General features: G+C 35.4%; 1 protein-coding gene across 1 annotated transcript; it reads right to left on the bottom strand.

The window, feature by feature from the left end:
- Positions 1–3,356: 3,356 nt before the first annotated feature.
- LOC145786231 (uncharacterized) lies at positions 3,357–16,747 on the bottom strand. Its single transcript, XM_082597877.1, has 8 exons — positions 15,964–16,747; positions 15,135–15,804; positions 13,975–14,170; positions 12,551–12,605; positions 10,737–11,451; positions 9,866–10,487; positions 8,952–8,961; positions 3,357–6,972 (listed from the first exon to the last, which is right to left on the bottom strand). Exons 1-8 carry the CDS (start codon positions 16,745–16,747, stop codon positions 5,819–5,821), a joined length of 4,206 nt encoding a protein of 1,401 aa, XP_082454003.1. The 3' UTR covers positions 3,357–5,818.
- Positions 16,748–16,998: the final 251 nt, after the last annotated feature.

Raw genomic sequence — 16,998 nt, forward strand, 5'->3', positions numbered from 1 at the left:
TGATTCTCATGAATTCTTTAAAAGGAAAAGGCGGAGTCATCGGCAGGGACACCACCGATAACGTATTAAGGGTGTGGAATAAAACCATGCATAATGTATTAAGGGTGTGGAATAAAACCATGCACAAGTGTGCAGAAGTGACAGATGCACTCAGTACAGTCTCATCATTGTCAAATTCTGATGATAAACACAAAGAGGCATTTGCTGGAAGAACCAAACGTGATAATAATAATTAAAAAAAAGTACAAACCTATGGTTTCGTTCACATAATCCGTTTGAGTTCAGCTTATGGCTCTAGACTCAGGGTTGATTAATAACAACAACAGTGTGACCAGTGACCGATTTGAGGAGATAGGGGCGTTTATCCAAATTGAACTTGATGATAAAACCTTTACTAATTGTTCTTTCAAGAAGATAAGCAAATAAATGCTATACAGACAGAGCCTTTATGCCAGTCTAAAAATTGATCATGATACTATCACCATTGATCCATTAACACACTTTTTGAGATTGGTTTTTGTCATAGAGAGAAAGCCAGAAAACGACATTGCAGACTACCGATACTTCTTTTACGAGTTATCACCGTACCCAATGTCACTGTTCAAAGATGGAATTTTACGAAGTGCGCAAAAATCAAAACTGAAGTCATACATCTTGCACAAAGTTGAAACGACAAAAGAACCTGACTCCATTAAAATTATTGATGGTGGTGCCTTGTTGTGGTGTTGTGACTGAAAGAAGAATGAGAAGTTCCATGAGTTCTTCAAAAAGTACATCAGCTTTTTTCAGCACTTGCGCGCCAACGTTATTGTTTTTGATGGTTACAGGGTTGGTTTTGAATCTTTATCCTCGGACTGACAAAGCCTTGACAGGTTATTCCTGATAGTTTCGCATACTTGTAGAGGCTTTTGATGCAGGGCCAGTTACCGAGATTGACAGAGTGAAGTTTCCGATTGTTAAAGTGTTATTGCCGGGAAATTATTCCATCCATTAGGTCCTGCTGAATGGAAAGCAGTCCTTAGAATGCGTTGCTCAAGCGCACACACCGAGAGTCGAACCAGCGCAGCTTGATGAAGCTTCTTCGTTCACGAAGTCACGGGCTAACCAATTAAGCTATCGGGGTGGACTCACATGGGAAACGACCACAGAAGTACAAGGAAATGGTCATGTCTAATCGTTCACCTGTTGATCCGGCTCTTTTTCCACCATCACCACGAGCCGCATACTATCACAGCCTCAGAGTATATCACCAGCTGAAAGTTTAGAGAACTTTAAGCAACTCAGATTTGAAACCATTGTCATGGGGTTGGCAGAAGAAAGATGACATGTTTTCTCCAGTCATGACGGATGTAGCTACTGCACCAGAAGATGTCTTGAAAATCTTTCGATGTAGCTGCAAGGGATCATGTGACAGACGCTGCTTTTGTCGGAAAGCGGGCTTAATAGGCACATCATCAAGCAAAGAACGACACGGTGTCAACCAGAGATTCCACCCATCAAAAACGCTCTGGTACGACGTCTCAAACTGTTGAATTGAATGATCAAAATTCTTGCCAAACTGAAAGGAACATCTTTTTTTCAAACTATATACAAACAAAGATTTGTGGTGGCTTTAACGAAACAACTGGAGTTGAATGGTTTTAAAGTTCATTTGTGCCCCAGTGTTGCAGATACAACAATCGTTCAAGTTGCTTTGATTCGGTAGGTAGGACACCTGTAACTATGTAGGCTACTTCGACGATACTGATGTCCTTTTCTTATCTCGTGCATCCGTGACTATTCTAATATCTTCTTGCCAAACATTACAAGAGGGAAAAACTACCAGCAAAGACAGTGCTACAGAGTTAGAGATGTTATTGCCAAGGTAGATGTTCTTGTTTTGGAGTGGCTGTTATACAACTTCAGCAGTTCATAAATTCGGCAAGATGTCTATTTGAGAAGTTGAAATCAAGCAAGTTTGCGAAATGTTGCCGATGTTTTCTACGAAGACGACATGTCTCAATACCAAGTTGGCAGGGCTTGGATATGGTTCTTCGAACTTTTAAACTTGTCTACATATACTTTACCACAAATCACTAAACAGAGGAACGAGGAAATGGTCATGTCTAATCGTTCTCACATTAATCCGGCTCTCCTTCCACAATCACCACGAGCTGCATACCACCACGGCCTCAGAGTATAGCCTATCATCAGACATGCACAAATATTACAGTCGTGTTTGATGACGAATTGGGAGAAGAGATAAATTTTATGGATGCGTTTGCATCACTTTGATTGAAATGTGTTTACATTTTATTAGAACTTAAAACTGTAAATGTCGTTTTTACATCTTCACAGCTGGTTTAACCCTAGCAAGACCGGGCTTTTTGGCACTCCAGGACTTCTGGCACTCTTCACTACGTCCTAGATAGCTTTTATGTGTTGCTTACATATCCTTGCTTATAAAAGAAAAACCTTTTATTTCGGTGAAATCTATCCTGTTATCTCCGTCTCGGTCAACTTTTACTCCCTTAGACGTGTGATAAATACCTCCTAATTAGGTTATGTTTTATATTTTTGCTTTTCGATTGTTAGTTTGCTTTGTTGATAGTAATATTCCAATTTATGGTGTTGTATTCTGTTACAAAGGTAACATATTTTAGTATATAATTGTGTTATAATATTGAGCAAATTAGTGTTTTACCCCCCCGGCACGTTTTTGACCGTAACTTTTTTTCCCCAAGGTAAAAAAAATGACAAAACCCATCATTCAAAAGCTGATAAAATTATCTTTCCAACGATATATAATTCGTCTTTATAAGAATTTTTTCTAGGCTGACCGAAAATTCTACAGGACTATTACTATAAGTAGGCTACTACTAGGCCTACTAGGAAAGCACAGTTAATTTCAACAGAAATATAAAAGGCAGTAGCTTATACAGTAGTAAACTTTAGCATTTTTATTGCTAAACGATTCTACGTTTTAGGGAAATGCACTGAAAATAAACGGTTTTGCTTAAACGTCTGGAAATAAAAATAGTGGTAATGACTAGCCCACTAATAGCCTACTGCCCCTTACCTCACTGTTAAAACTGAGATCACGTTCCTAATGTCATGCTCCGAACTGCTGTTGCATTCTGAGCATTTCGTTCATTCAGTTACAACTCTTGTACCTGTGGTCCTGTACAACTGCGGCAAATCAGAACGTACTGGCAGAGCTGTGTTTGAAAATAACAAACTTGCCAAAAATTCTGATCAATTTTGAAAAGTCGAATATTAAAAATAACATATTTTAAACTGTTCTGCACCAAACGACGGTACTCACTATGCTGCTAGAAATGAACCCCAACACATATATGTTTGCATCAATATTTTTTCAATGTACGGCGATTTGAGATCTTTAGTTTTCTTTAAAAAAAGTCAAAATTTTGGGGGTCTTGAGCCACCCCTAAACATTAATACTTTTTAAACATATTTTACACAAGGTGTTTTTTTTCGGTAGCCACTTTAACAAGTAGAAATTCTACCACTGCGAATGACTGCAATGCAACCGCCAACCAATCAGAACATGTTATTTTGCTTTGTATCATCTTCTTTTTGCTTTTTTTCACGTCATAGAAAACGTAGCTTATGATTGGTTGGCGGTGCATTCTAGTCAATTGCAGCGGCAGAATTTTTCCTTGTTAAAGTAGCTACTTTTTTTTCAGCAATTTGGAAGGTTTTGAGAGGGTTGCCCGCAAATATTTTAAAAGTCGATCATTTTGAACAACCCTCACCCTACTATCTTTAAATAAAAAAAGATTACGCCTAGGCTAATGAAAATGTGTTACAGTCATCACATTCAATATGGTATTTCACAAGTGTGAACTATTTTATGAATTTTCATGCAATGACAATTTAAACACCTTCACACATTAACAAGTGAGTTGCTCATGGCATTCCCAATTACAAATGAGTAAAAACAAATTTTAGCATAGGCTATACATCATCATTTAATACGAGTGTGAATTAGCTTCTTTCGTATGAGACAGGATTGTTTGTTGCAGGCCAGGTGATGAAAAGCCATGTGAGTATATGTCCAGTGTTGCTACAGTGCTACACCATGCATTCCATTGGGTGTCTTGTAAATGAGACATTCAAGAACGACATGGTCAGCAGTTTGTTTCTCCGCACCGCACTTACAGGACAATGAGCATGTGCGCCTGCGCGTGTTGGAATGGAATGTGAACTAACTGATGGTGATTAAAAGAACTAAGTGGTAAAAATGATTTTATATTCATCATAAACACAGCATTTATCACCACAGTAAACTACCTTATGACAGTGCTTCTCAACCTTTTTTTGTGGCGACCTAAAGTCCCAAATATTAAGGTTAAATTAATAGGGAACATTTGGCGACCCTCATTCCAAAACTACGTTTCGCACAACGTTTTGTAAGCATGAAAAAATGAGCCACACTCATATATAACACGATTAAACATAATAACGAAATGTCGAATTTAATGAATGTGAGCTTTGACTTTGCATTGTTTCAACAACTTTGTCAAAATTTGGAGCTAACTTGCTCAGTGTCAATGTCATTTCATCTTCAGGCTGAAGACAATTTCTCTCCTTTGTTTTTGATGTAGGTAAGCTCAGAACACCCGCTCTCACACAGCCGCAGGTAGTAACAAATGGCTGGAGAGCTTCTACTGCATGCGTGCCAACAACAGTTTTTTCATTCGTGACTTTTGTCCAAAATTGACCAATGGTTTCTTTCCTAAAACAGTTCATCAATACACTGTCGCAATGAATGTCAAAAAACTCCTCTTGAAACTCAAAAATGCTTAGGTAGTTTTCCTGTAGGGTATCTACTGTACATCAATAGCAAATGGATTGCGCACCCATTACAAATCCTTTGCATTTTTAGGGATAATCAAATCAAATTATCGTATCAATGAACCCAAATGCCTTTCTATGACAAGCTGAACATCGTCAAAGCCAAACTCTGTATCTTCCAGTAACTGATTCAAAACAGTAAATGATGCTGTTTTCTAGGACACGATCTTCTTCCACAAATTCAGCTTTTCTGTAAAAGCAATCAGTTTTTCAGATATATACATCGACCAACATTATGTTTGGTCCTTGCAAAGATTTATTCAAGATGTTCAGCTGCGAAACTATATCAGAAAGATACGCCACAAAAAAGCCACTTTTGATTAGCAAACATTTCTGCCAAGCTATGCTTCTTGTTTATCAAAATTCCTTCACCTCCTTGCGCACATTTTTCTTTCTTTGAAGAGGATGTGGGAAATGCATTAATTTTTTATTTGATAAAGTTTAAAACAATTAATTGTCCAATTTCAGCAATTAATTGTATTTGTTTGGTGTGGTTTTTGAAACAACTAATTGTTACAATTCCCTAGTCTAGTGTGTACTGTTGTGTACACGTCTCCACAAAATGCGTGTGGCAAAATCATCGAGTGAAACCTGCAGCATAGTGTGAATAGCAGAAATTACGAAAACTAAATTAGTGGTAGGCAGTTTTAACTTTGCTCAAGAGACATCATCTTTTATCATCACATCTTACAGCAACCAAGCCAAATGAAGCGGCGACCCAGTTTTGGGTCACGACCCAGGGGTTGAGAAGCACTGCCTTATGACATGGCCTACGAACACAAAAACAACTGAATAAAAAACTTAGAACAGAACTTGAAAAAACTTGAAACAAAAAACATTTTAGGCAAATACAGGATCCCAGTAACACGTTTATCAGTGATCGACTTCAGTCTTCAGGTCTTTCACCAGAGTGAATAATGAAATGAGTTCCCAAATCACTGAATTGTCCAAATGATTTTCCTCATTCATCACATTTATGTGGTCTTTCACCAGAGTGAATTACGAGATGAATTTTCAAGTTCCTGGATTGTGCAAATGATTTTCCACATTCATCACATTTATACGGTCTTTCACCAGAGTGAATTAACATATGATTTTTTAAACTACTTGAATGTGCAAATGATTTTCCACATTCATCACATTTATATGGTCTTTCACCAGAGTGAGTTCGCAGATGAGTTTTTAAACTCCTCGAATATGAAAATGATTTTCCACATTCATCACATTTATACGGTCTTTCACCAGAGTGAATTAACATATGAGTTTTTAAATAACACGAATATAAAAATGATTTTCCACATTCATCACATTTATACGGTCTTTCACCAGAGTGAATTACCATATGATTTTTTAAACTACGTGAATATGCAAATGATTTTCCACATTCATCACATTTATACGGTCTTTCACCAGAGTGAATTACCATATGATCTTTTAAACTACTTGAATGTGCAAATAGTTTTCCACATTTATCACATTTATACTGTTTTTCACCAGAATGAATTAACATATGCCTTTTTAAAGAACTCGAGTGTGCAAATGATTTTCCACATTCATCACATTTATATGGTCTTTCACCAGAGTGAATTAACATATGACTTTTTAAATAACACAAATATGAAAATGATTTTCCACATTCATCACATTTATACGGACTTTCACCAGAGTGAATTACCATATGATTTTTTAAACTACGTGAATATGCAAATGATTTTCCACATTCATCACATTTATACGGTCCTTCACCAGAGTGAATTACCATATGATCTTTTAAACTACTTGAATGTGCAAATAGTTTTCCACATTTATCACATTTATACTGTTTTTCACCAGAATGAATTAACATATGCCTTTTTAAAGAACTCGATTGTGCAAATGATTTTCCACATTCATCACATTTATATTGTCTTTCGCCGGAGTGAATTAGCTTATGACTTTTTAAAGCACTCCATTGTGAAAATGATTTTCCACATTCATCACATTTATATGGTCTTTCACCAGAGTGAATTAACAAATGCCTTTTTAAAGTACTCGATTGTGCAAATGATTTTCCACATTCATCACATTTATGTGGTCTTTCGCCAGAGTGAATTAGCAAATGAATTTTCAAAGAACCTGATTGTGGAAATGCTTTTCTACATACATAACATTTATAGTACGGCTTGTTATCGCAAGATTCTCTAATAAAATCTTCTGGAATATCTAGCAAGTGTTCATTACTTGTTCTTTGCATACAATTCGGTACAATATCCTTGGAACACAAACTAATATTAGCACCAGTTTCTTCTTTATGATGCAAAGTTGTATCAGATTTTTTGGAATCCGAAGCGCAATTGAAATAATCCACCAAATGGTCTTGGTTGTTAATTTCATAGGCTTCACTCAATTCAGGAACTTCAAGCTTCACAGGAATCATTTCATTTTGATCCATTTTCAATGGTTTGCCCAGTACTAATCAAAACTTAATTTATATTGTCAAGGTGAAACTTGCTCAGATAAAGTTTAGAAAATGTCACAAACTTTGAACAACTTCTGTACAAAAACAAAAGAAACAAATCATGAAAAGTTTTATCATAGGTAATGAAAAGAAACAAAGAATTTGACATAGCATAGCAGAAGCTCGTTTTCAAATAAAAAACATCACAAGTTACATTCTATAATTGTGAAAGCACATAAAATTTTCATGAAAGTGTAATCCTGATTGATACAAACAATCAAATCACGTGACTCAAAATTAATGCATAAATATGAAAACAATTCACTACCATGTACTTTTTCTAATTATATTAAAAAAGCCAAAACTGTTCATTCTCGTAATACCAGAAAGGCAATTGACAAGGAAAATTTTATTATTAAGGGTGGTTAGACAAGAAAACCAACACCACAAACGAAAAACGTACAAAACAAAACTGAGAACATATATTAATTCCACACAAAATAAACAATTCATGCATAATCAGGACTCTAAGCTCCTTTATTCTTCCCGCGACCAAGCAGGGCCTACCACAGCTCTTTCCGGCAGCAAAATTTTTGCACTCTACAGCCAAAATGAAAAATCTGTTAAAAATCCATTAATTAATATTGTGGTTTTGCATTCATTCATTCAGGTAAGAACAACGCAAACAAGGCCTCAAAGCATGTTTGCAGATGTATGTAAGTGTAGAACTAGATTTGAGTTTTAATAGGTTGTCGACGCTTAGCCTTTTTGTGAAACTTAGATCAGCAATACTTCTCATTGGCGTGTGAAAGGCTTTGCCTTGTTTATGAAAAGGTTGAGAGGGAAAAGAAAAAGGTTTCACGAGCAAAAACGAGTGGAAATTAAGAAGTTTCAAATACCAACAAAGTGTAGAAATGTTGGGTTGTGGAAGCCGGCGACCAAACATGACCTATCAGCGCAGTAGTTTCAAAGGCCATTTAATCTTTTAGGTGCTGAACCTGTGAAAAAGATTTCTCATATACGACACATTTGTATAGTTTTTCACCAGAGTAAATTATCTCATGGCATTTCAAACTTTTAACACAACGCAGGAAAATATTTTTTTACATAAATTACATTTATATTGCTCATCACCTGAATGAATTGACACATCGTCGTTAATAAGCTGAACTATCGTAAGCCCAAATTTTTCAAAATTGCGTTTTTGATTGATTTAGTATCTTTATAGATTTCATATGATAGAGCTTCAGTAGAGAGTTTGTCTTGTTGAACCATAGGCATACGAAGCCAAGCAACGTGATCAAGTTTAACATCTTCAAATTTATTACATTTACATAAACATAAAACTACGCAACAAATTAAGTATCAAACGTTTTCGACGTCACAAGATATCCTCTTCAGAAATAACATATATACAATTTTGCTACGTCTGAAATAAAATACAATGGTATTAGAACTATAAACAGGAAAAAACAAAAACTGCACAGTACTTCTGACTAGCTCAAACTCAACGATATAGGCTCTGCGAAAGTCAAAGGTAAGTGCATCAAAAGGTGTTGAACAGATCACATGATGTAGTAGAAAGACAAAGTGAGAAAAATAAACTAATTTTAAAATACAGAGATCAAGTGCTTCCCAAACCATCCCCAGTTGCCACTACGAAACGACTACGGTACGTGAAGATTTTAGGTTTGGGCCTGATCTGGCTTTGTATGCGTTGTAAATAAAATCATGTTCTGAAGATGATTTTTATATAGCCCATCGTCACAGTTTTTGTAACATTGGCAATTTTTAACGCTGTAAAAATAATATGTCATGACATTTTACTTCATTTGTTTATGTCCGGAAGGTCCCCACCCTGTGTGAAAGATCCCCACATATGGGGACCCTTCAGACATTTGAGTCTTCTTTTTCATACCAAAATAAAATTATTGTTATTATTGGGAACCGCTGCCTATGGGTCAGTATGAGTTCGTTATAAATGTGAGTGAACGAAAACACATAAGAACATTCAACAACACTTTGAAAATTAGAAATAAAAAGAGTTAGGTCAATTTTGTCCGATAGGTCCCACATCTCCCCTACTCTTCACCGCAAAATGTGTGTGGCAAAATCATCCAGTGAAACCTGCGACGTAGTGTGAATAGCGGAAACTACAAAAACTAAATTAGTGGTAGGCAATTTTAACTTTGCTCAAGAGGCATTATCTTTTATCATCACATCTTACAGCGACCCAGCAAAATGAAACGGCAACCCAGTTTTGGATCGCCACCCAGGGGTTGAGAAGCACTGCCTTATGACATGGCCTACAAAAGCAAAAACAACTGAATAAAAAACTTAGAACTTGAACCTTGATAAAACTTAAAACAAAAAACATTTTAGGCAAATACAGGACCCCAGTAACACGTTTATCAGTGATCGACTTCAGTCTTCAGATCTTTCACCAGAGTGAATAATGAAATGAGTTTCCAAATCACTCAATTGTCCAAATGATTTTCCTCATTCATCACATTTATGTGGTCTTTCACAAGAGTGAATTACGAGATGAATTTTCAAGTTCCTGGATTGTGCAAATGATTTTCCACATTTATCACATTTATACGGCCTTTCACCAGAGTGAATTAGCTTATGACTTTTTAAACTACTTGAATGTGCAAATGATTTTCCACATTCATCACATTTATACGGTCTTTCACCAGAATGAATTAACATATGACGTTTTAAACTACTTGAATGTGCAAATGATTTTCCACATTCATCACATTTATATGGTTTTTTGCCAGAGTGAATTACGAGATGACTTTTTAAACTACTTGAATGTGCAAAGGATTTTCCACATTCATCACATTTATACGGTATTTTACCAGAGTGAATTACCATATGATTTTTTAAACTACGTGAATACACAAATGATTTTCCACATTCATCACATTCATACGGTATTTCACCAGAGTGAATTACCATATGATATTTTAAACTACTTGAATGTGCAAATAATTTTCCACATTTTTCACATTTATATGGTCTTTCACCAGAATGAATTAACATATGTCTTTTTAAAGAACTCGATTGTGCAAATGATTTTCCACATTCATCACATTTATATGGTCTTTTGCCGGAGTGAATTAGCTTATGACTTTTTAAAGCACTCCATTGTGAAAATGATTTTCCACATTCATCACATTTATATGGTCTTTCACCAGAATGAATTACGAGATGAAGTTTCAAATTACGCAACTTTGCAAATGATTTTCCACATTCATCACATTTATATGGTCTTTCACCAGAATGAATTACGAGATGAAGTGTCAAATGACGTAATTGTGCAAATGATTTTCCACATTCCTCACATTTATATGGTCTTTCACCAGAGTGAGTTAGCAGATGAACATTGAAATTGCGCAATAGTGCAAATGATTTTCCACATTCACCACATTTATACGGTTTTTCACCAGAGTGAGTTACCAGATGATCTTTGAAACTGGCCAATCGCGCAAATGATTTTCCACATTCCTCACATTTATATGGTCTTTCTCCAGAATGAATAAACAAATGAGTTTTTAAAGTACTCGAAAGTGTAAATGATTTCCCACATTCCTCACATTTATATGGTTTTTCACCAGAATGAATAAACAAATGTTTTTTTAAAGTACTCAAATGTGTAAATGATTTCCCACATTCATCACATTTATATGGCTTTACACCAGAGAGAATTACGAGATGACGTTTCAACTTATACAATTGTGCAAATGCTTTTCCACATTTATCACATTTATGTGGTCTTTCGCCAGAGTGAATTAGCAAATGAATTTTCAAAGAACCTGATTGTGGAAATGCTTTTCTACATACATCACATTTATAGTACGGCTTTTTATCGCAAGATTCTCCAATAAAATCTTCTGGAATATCTAGCAAGTGTTCATTACTTGTTCTTTGCATACAATTCGGTACAATATCCTTGGAACACAAACTAATATTAGCACCAGTTTCTTCTTTATGATGCAAAGTTGTATCAGATTTTTTGGAATCCGAAGCGCAATTGAAATAATCCACCAAATGGTCTTGGTTGTTAATTTCATAGGCTTCACTCAATTCAGGAACTTCAAGCTTCACAGGAATCATTTCATTTTGATCCATTTTCAATGGTTTGCCCAGTACTAATCAAAACTTAATTTATATTGTCAAGGTGAAACTTGCTCAGATAAAGTTTAGAAAAAGTCACAAACTTTGAACAACTTCTGTACAAAAACAAAAGAAACAAATCATGAAAAGTTTTATCATAAGTAATGAAAAGAAACAAAGAATTTGACATAGCATAGCAGAAGCTCGTTTTCAAATAAAAAACATCACAAGTTACATTCTATAATTGTGAAAGCACATAAAATTTTCATGAAAGTGTAATCCTGATTGATACAAACAATCAGATCACGTGACTCAAAATTAATGCATAAATATGAAAACAATTCACTACCATGTACTTTTTCTAATTATATTAAAAAAGCCAAAACTGTTCATTCTCGTAATACCAGAAAGGCAATTGACAAGGAAAATTTTATTATTAAGGGTGGTTAGACAAGAAAACCAACACCACAAACGAAAAATTTACAAAACAAAACTGAGAACATATATTAATTCCACACAAAATAAACAATTGATGCATAATCAGGACTCTAAGCTCCTTTATTCTTCCCGCGACCAAGCAGGGCCTACCACAGCTCTTTCCGGCAGCAAAATTTTTGCACTCCACAGCCAAAATGAAAAATCTGTTAAAAATCCATTAATTAATATTGTGGTTTTGCATTCATTCAGGTAAGAACAACGCAAACAAGGCCCCAAAGCATGTTTGCAGATGTATGTAAGTGTAGAACTAGATTTGAGTTTTAATAGGTTGTCGACGCTTAGCCTTTTTGTGAAACTTAGATCAGCAATACTTCTCATCGGCATGTGAAAGGCTTTGCCTTGTTTATGAGAAGGTTGAGAGGGAAATGAAAAAGGTTTTGCAAGCAAAGACGAGTGAAGATTAAGAAGTTTCAAATACCAACGAAGTGTAGAAATGTTGGGTTGTGGAAGCCAGCAACCAAACATGACCTATCGGCGCAGTAGTTTCAAAGGCCATTTAATCTTTTAGGTCCCGGACCTGTGAAAAAGATTTCTCATATACGACACATTTATACAGTTTTTCACCAGAGTAAATTATCTCATGGCATTTCAAACTTCTAACACAACGCGGGAAAACATTTTTTTTGCATAAATTACATTTACATTGCTCATCACCAGAATGAATTGACACATGCTCTTTCAAGTTCCTGATCTGTGAACACAATTTCTCACACACATTACAGGGAGCACGTCTTTTAGGTGCAGACAATTAGGTGGCGGTCAAATTTTGAAAAACACTTCCAATTTGGTGCGCTATGAGAGCATTTCTAAAACAAATTAAAAATAAAAATCTGTCAAATTGTGCTTCGCCTATGTCGTGATCATACATCCATTTAATGTTTAGAAGTCATGAACAATCTTAATTTTAACGTTGCAGGACCAAAATTCAGTGTTAGACACGGAATAATAGTTGTCTAAATATTTAATTCGTCATGAATGTTCATTCTCAGATATTCAGTTAGACCTACACAACAAAAACTAACACTTAGGCCTAAACATTACAACCGCAAGCAATTTGTACAAAAAGCTGGATAAGTTTGCCTCCTGCGTATAGAAGCTTAACGAACTAAATATAGCATCCGCACCTGAACGTTCATTTGCGAAGTAACGTTATATCAACGCTGTAAAAAGGGCAAAGGCATGACTATGAAAGCTAGTAGGCTAAAGTACATGGCGAGGAGACATCAAAAAACAGCAACAATTATTTCGGCATTATGATGCTGTGCTCTGCACCGTGACGAGAGAACTTCTGACGAATTAGTCTATCCGCTCTAGCGAATGTTCGCATTGACGTCACTGGGAAAGCACAACTAACCTAACCATAACACATCTGATTGGCTAAGCAGCTGGTGACGTTTGGCAAAACGAGTGATGATTGGATAAAACAAAGGCGTTTTTTGACATTTTTGAATCTGGGAAAGCAAGTTTGATAGTTGCTTACCTGGAGCCTCAGTGATTGTTTCTGACAGAAGCATTTGCGTTAATTGGCATTTATAGGCAAGACATGCGGTTTGGTGAGGACTTAGACTACTCACAAGCGTTACGAGTAATTCTAGTCACGAATACAGTAATTTTCAAGTTAAAATAGACGTGATAAAAAAAATGAGAAGTTAAACCTAGAATTCAGTCATTATATTTTGCATAGTTTTCGCTAAGGTAAGCACTGCTTTCCTTGCTTTCCCTCACCGATCATCACTGCTGTATATCGATTTTTGTAGTTAGTATCTTTTTCGTCCCGGACGCGTTAATGACGAAAAATAAAATGATTGATTTCATCTATAAAAGAAACGATATTACAACATTCTTTTATGTGAGCAAACAGTTCAATTTAATAGTTTAAACATTTTCGCTAAATTTCATTTCAATTTGTTTTTTTTTGTCAGAATGCAAAGGGTTACAGAAGGATTATCATTGGATTTTCAAAAAATTGCCGAATAGGGAACTAACCGATAAAGACTGTAGCCAAATAGGGTAATAGCCGAATCGGACTAGCCGAATCGGACTAGCCGAATCGGACTAGCCGAAACGGGCCATTCCGTTAATTCAGGTCTTTCACCAGAGTGAATAATGAAATGAGTTCTCAAATTACTCAACTGTGCAAATGATTTTCCACATTCCTCACATTTATATGGTTTTTCACCAGAGTGAATTAACAAATGAGTTTTTAAATTACTCAATTGTGCAAATGATTTTCCACATTCCTCACATCTATGTGGTCTTTCACCAGAGTGAATTAAGGGAGCAAGTTTTTTAGGTGCAGACAGTTAGGCGCCGGTCAAATAGGCGCGCACACTGTGGCGTCTATTTGACCGGCGCCTAACTAAAAACTTCACGTAGGTAGTTTATTTTTAAGCCTAACTACCTACGTGAAGTTTTTAGGTTTGGGCCTGATCTGGCTTTGCATGGGTTGTTAATAAAATCGTGTTCTGAAGACGACTTTTATATAGCCAATCGTCACAGTTTTGTAACATCGGCAATTTTTAACGCTGTAAAAATATTATTTCATGATTATTTACTTCAGTTTTTTTATGTGCGGAAGTTCCCCACCCTGTGACCCTTTGGACATTTGAGTCTTCTTTTTCATATGTAAATAAAATTATTGTTATTATTGGGAACCGTTGTCTATGAGTTAGTATGAGTTCGTTATAAATGTGAGTGAACAAAAACACATAAGAACATTCAACACCACTTTTAAAATTAGAAATAAAAAGAGTTAGGTCAATTTTGTCCGATAGGTCCCACATCTCCCCTACACTTCACCGCAAAATGCATGTGGCAAAATCATCCAGTGAAACCTGCAGAATAATGTGAATAGCGGAAATTACAAAAAACTAAATTAGTGGTAGGCAGTTACAACTTTGTTCAGGAGACATTATCTTTGATCATCACATCTTACAGTAACACAGCCAAATGAAGCGGCGACACAGTTTTGTGTCGCAACCCAGCTGTTGAGAAGCACTGCCTTATGACATGGCCTACAAAAACAACTAAATAAAAAACTTAGAACTTGAAACTTGAAAAAATTTAAAACAAAAAACATTTTAGGCAAATATAGGACCCCAGTAACACGTTGATCAGTGATCGACTTCAGTCTTCAGGTCTTTCACCAGAGTGAATAATGAAATGAGTTCTCAAATTACTCAATTGTGCAAATGATTTTCCTCATTCATCACATTTATACAGTCTTTCACCAGAGTGAATCAACAAATGACTTTTTAAAGTACTCGATTGTGCAAATGATTTTCCACATTCATCACATTTATACGGTCTTTCACCAGAGTGAATTAACAAATGATTTTTTAAAGTACTCGATTGTGCAAATGATTTTCCACATTCATCACATTTATACGGTCTTTCACCAGAGTGAATTAACAAATGACTTTTTAAAGTACTCGATTGTGCAAATGATTTTCCACATTCATCACATTTATGTGGTCTTTCGCCAAAGTGAATTAACAAATGACTTTTTAAAGTACTCGATTGTGCAAATGATTTTCCACATTCATCACATTTATGTGGTCTTTCGCCAAAGTGAATTAACAAATGACTTTTTAAAGTACTCGATTGTGCAAATGATTTTCCACATTCATCACATTTATATGGTCTTTCATCAGAGTGAATTAACAAATGACTTTCTAAAGCACTCGGTCGTACAAATGATTTTCCACATTCATCACATTTATACGGTTTTTCACCATAATGAATTAAGCGATGACATTTCAAAGTACTCGGTCGTAAAAATGATTTTCCACGTTCCTCACATTTATATGGTTTTTCACCAGAGTGAATCACGAGATGACGTTTCAACTTATACAATTGTGCAAATGATTTTCCACATTCATCACATTTATGTGGTCTTTCACCAGAGTGAGTTAGCAGATGAAGTTTGAAATTGCTCAATTGCGCAAATGATTTTCCACATTCATATGGCTTTACACCAGAGTGAATCACGAGATGACGTTTCAACTTATACAATTGTGCAAATGATTTTCCACATTCCTCACATTTATATGGTTTTTCACCAGAGTGAATTAACAAATGACTTTTTAAAGTACACGATTGTGCAAATGATTTTCCACATTCCTCACATTTAAACTTTTTTTCACCAGAATGAATTACAAAATGAAGTTTCAAATGACGTAATTGTGCAAATGATTTTCCACATTCCTCACATTCATGCGGTCTTTCACCAGAGTGAATTACCATATGATTTCTTAAACTACTTGAATGTGCAAATGATTTTCCACATTCATCACATTTATATGGTTTTTCACCAGAGTGAATTACGATATGACTTTTCAAGTTCCTGGATTGTGCAAATGATTTTCCACATAAATCACATTTATACGGTCTTTCACCAGAGTGAATTAACATATGAGTTTTTAAACTACTTGAATGTGCAAATGATTTTCCACATTCATCACATTTATATGGTTTTTCACCAGAATGAATTACGAGATGACTTTTCAAAGTACTCGGTCGTACAAATGATTTTCCACATTCCTCACATTTAAACTTTTTTTCACCAGAATGAATTACGAGATGAAGTTTCAAATGACGTAATTGTGCAAATGATTTTCCACATTCCTCACATTCATGCGGTCTTTCACCAGAGTGAATTACCATATGATTTCTTAAACTACTTGAATATGCAAATGATTTTCCACATTCATCACATTTATATGATTTTTCACCAGAGTGAATTACGAGATGAATTTTCAAGTTGCTGGATTGTGCAAATGATCTTCCACATAAATCACATTTATATGGTCTTTCACCAGAGTGAATTACCATATGAGTTTTTAAATTAGGCTACCCAATCGTGCAAATGATTTTCCACATTCACCACATTTATATGGTCTTTCACCAGAATGAATTACGAGATGAAGTTTCAAATGACTTAATTGTGCAAATGATTTTCCACATTGATCACATTTATATGGTCTTTCACCAGAGTGAATTAACAAATGACTTTTTAAAGTACTCGAATATGTAAATGATTTCCCACATTCATCACATTTATACGGCTTTTTGTGGCAAGATTC

Source organism: Aplidium turbinatum, chromosome 2 (assembly GCF_918807975.1).
Source record: "Aplidium turbinatum chromosome 2, kaAplTurb1.1, whole genome shotgun sequence".
Taxonomy (NCBI): Eukaryota; Metazoa; Chordata; class Ascidiacea; order Aplousobranchia; family Polyclinidae; genus Aplidium; species Aplidium turbinatum.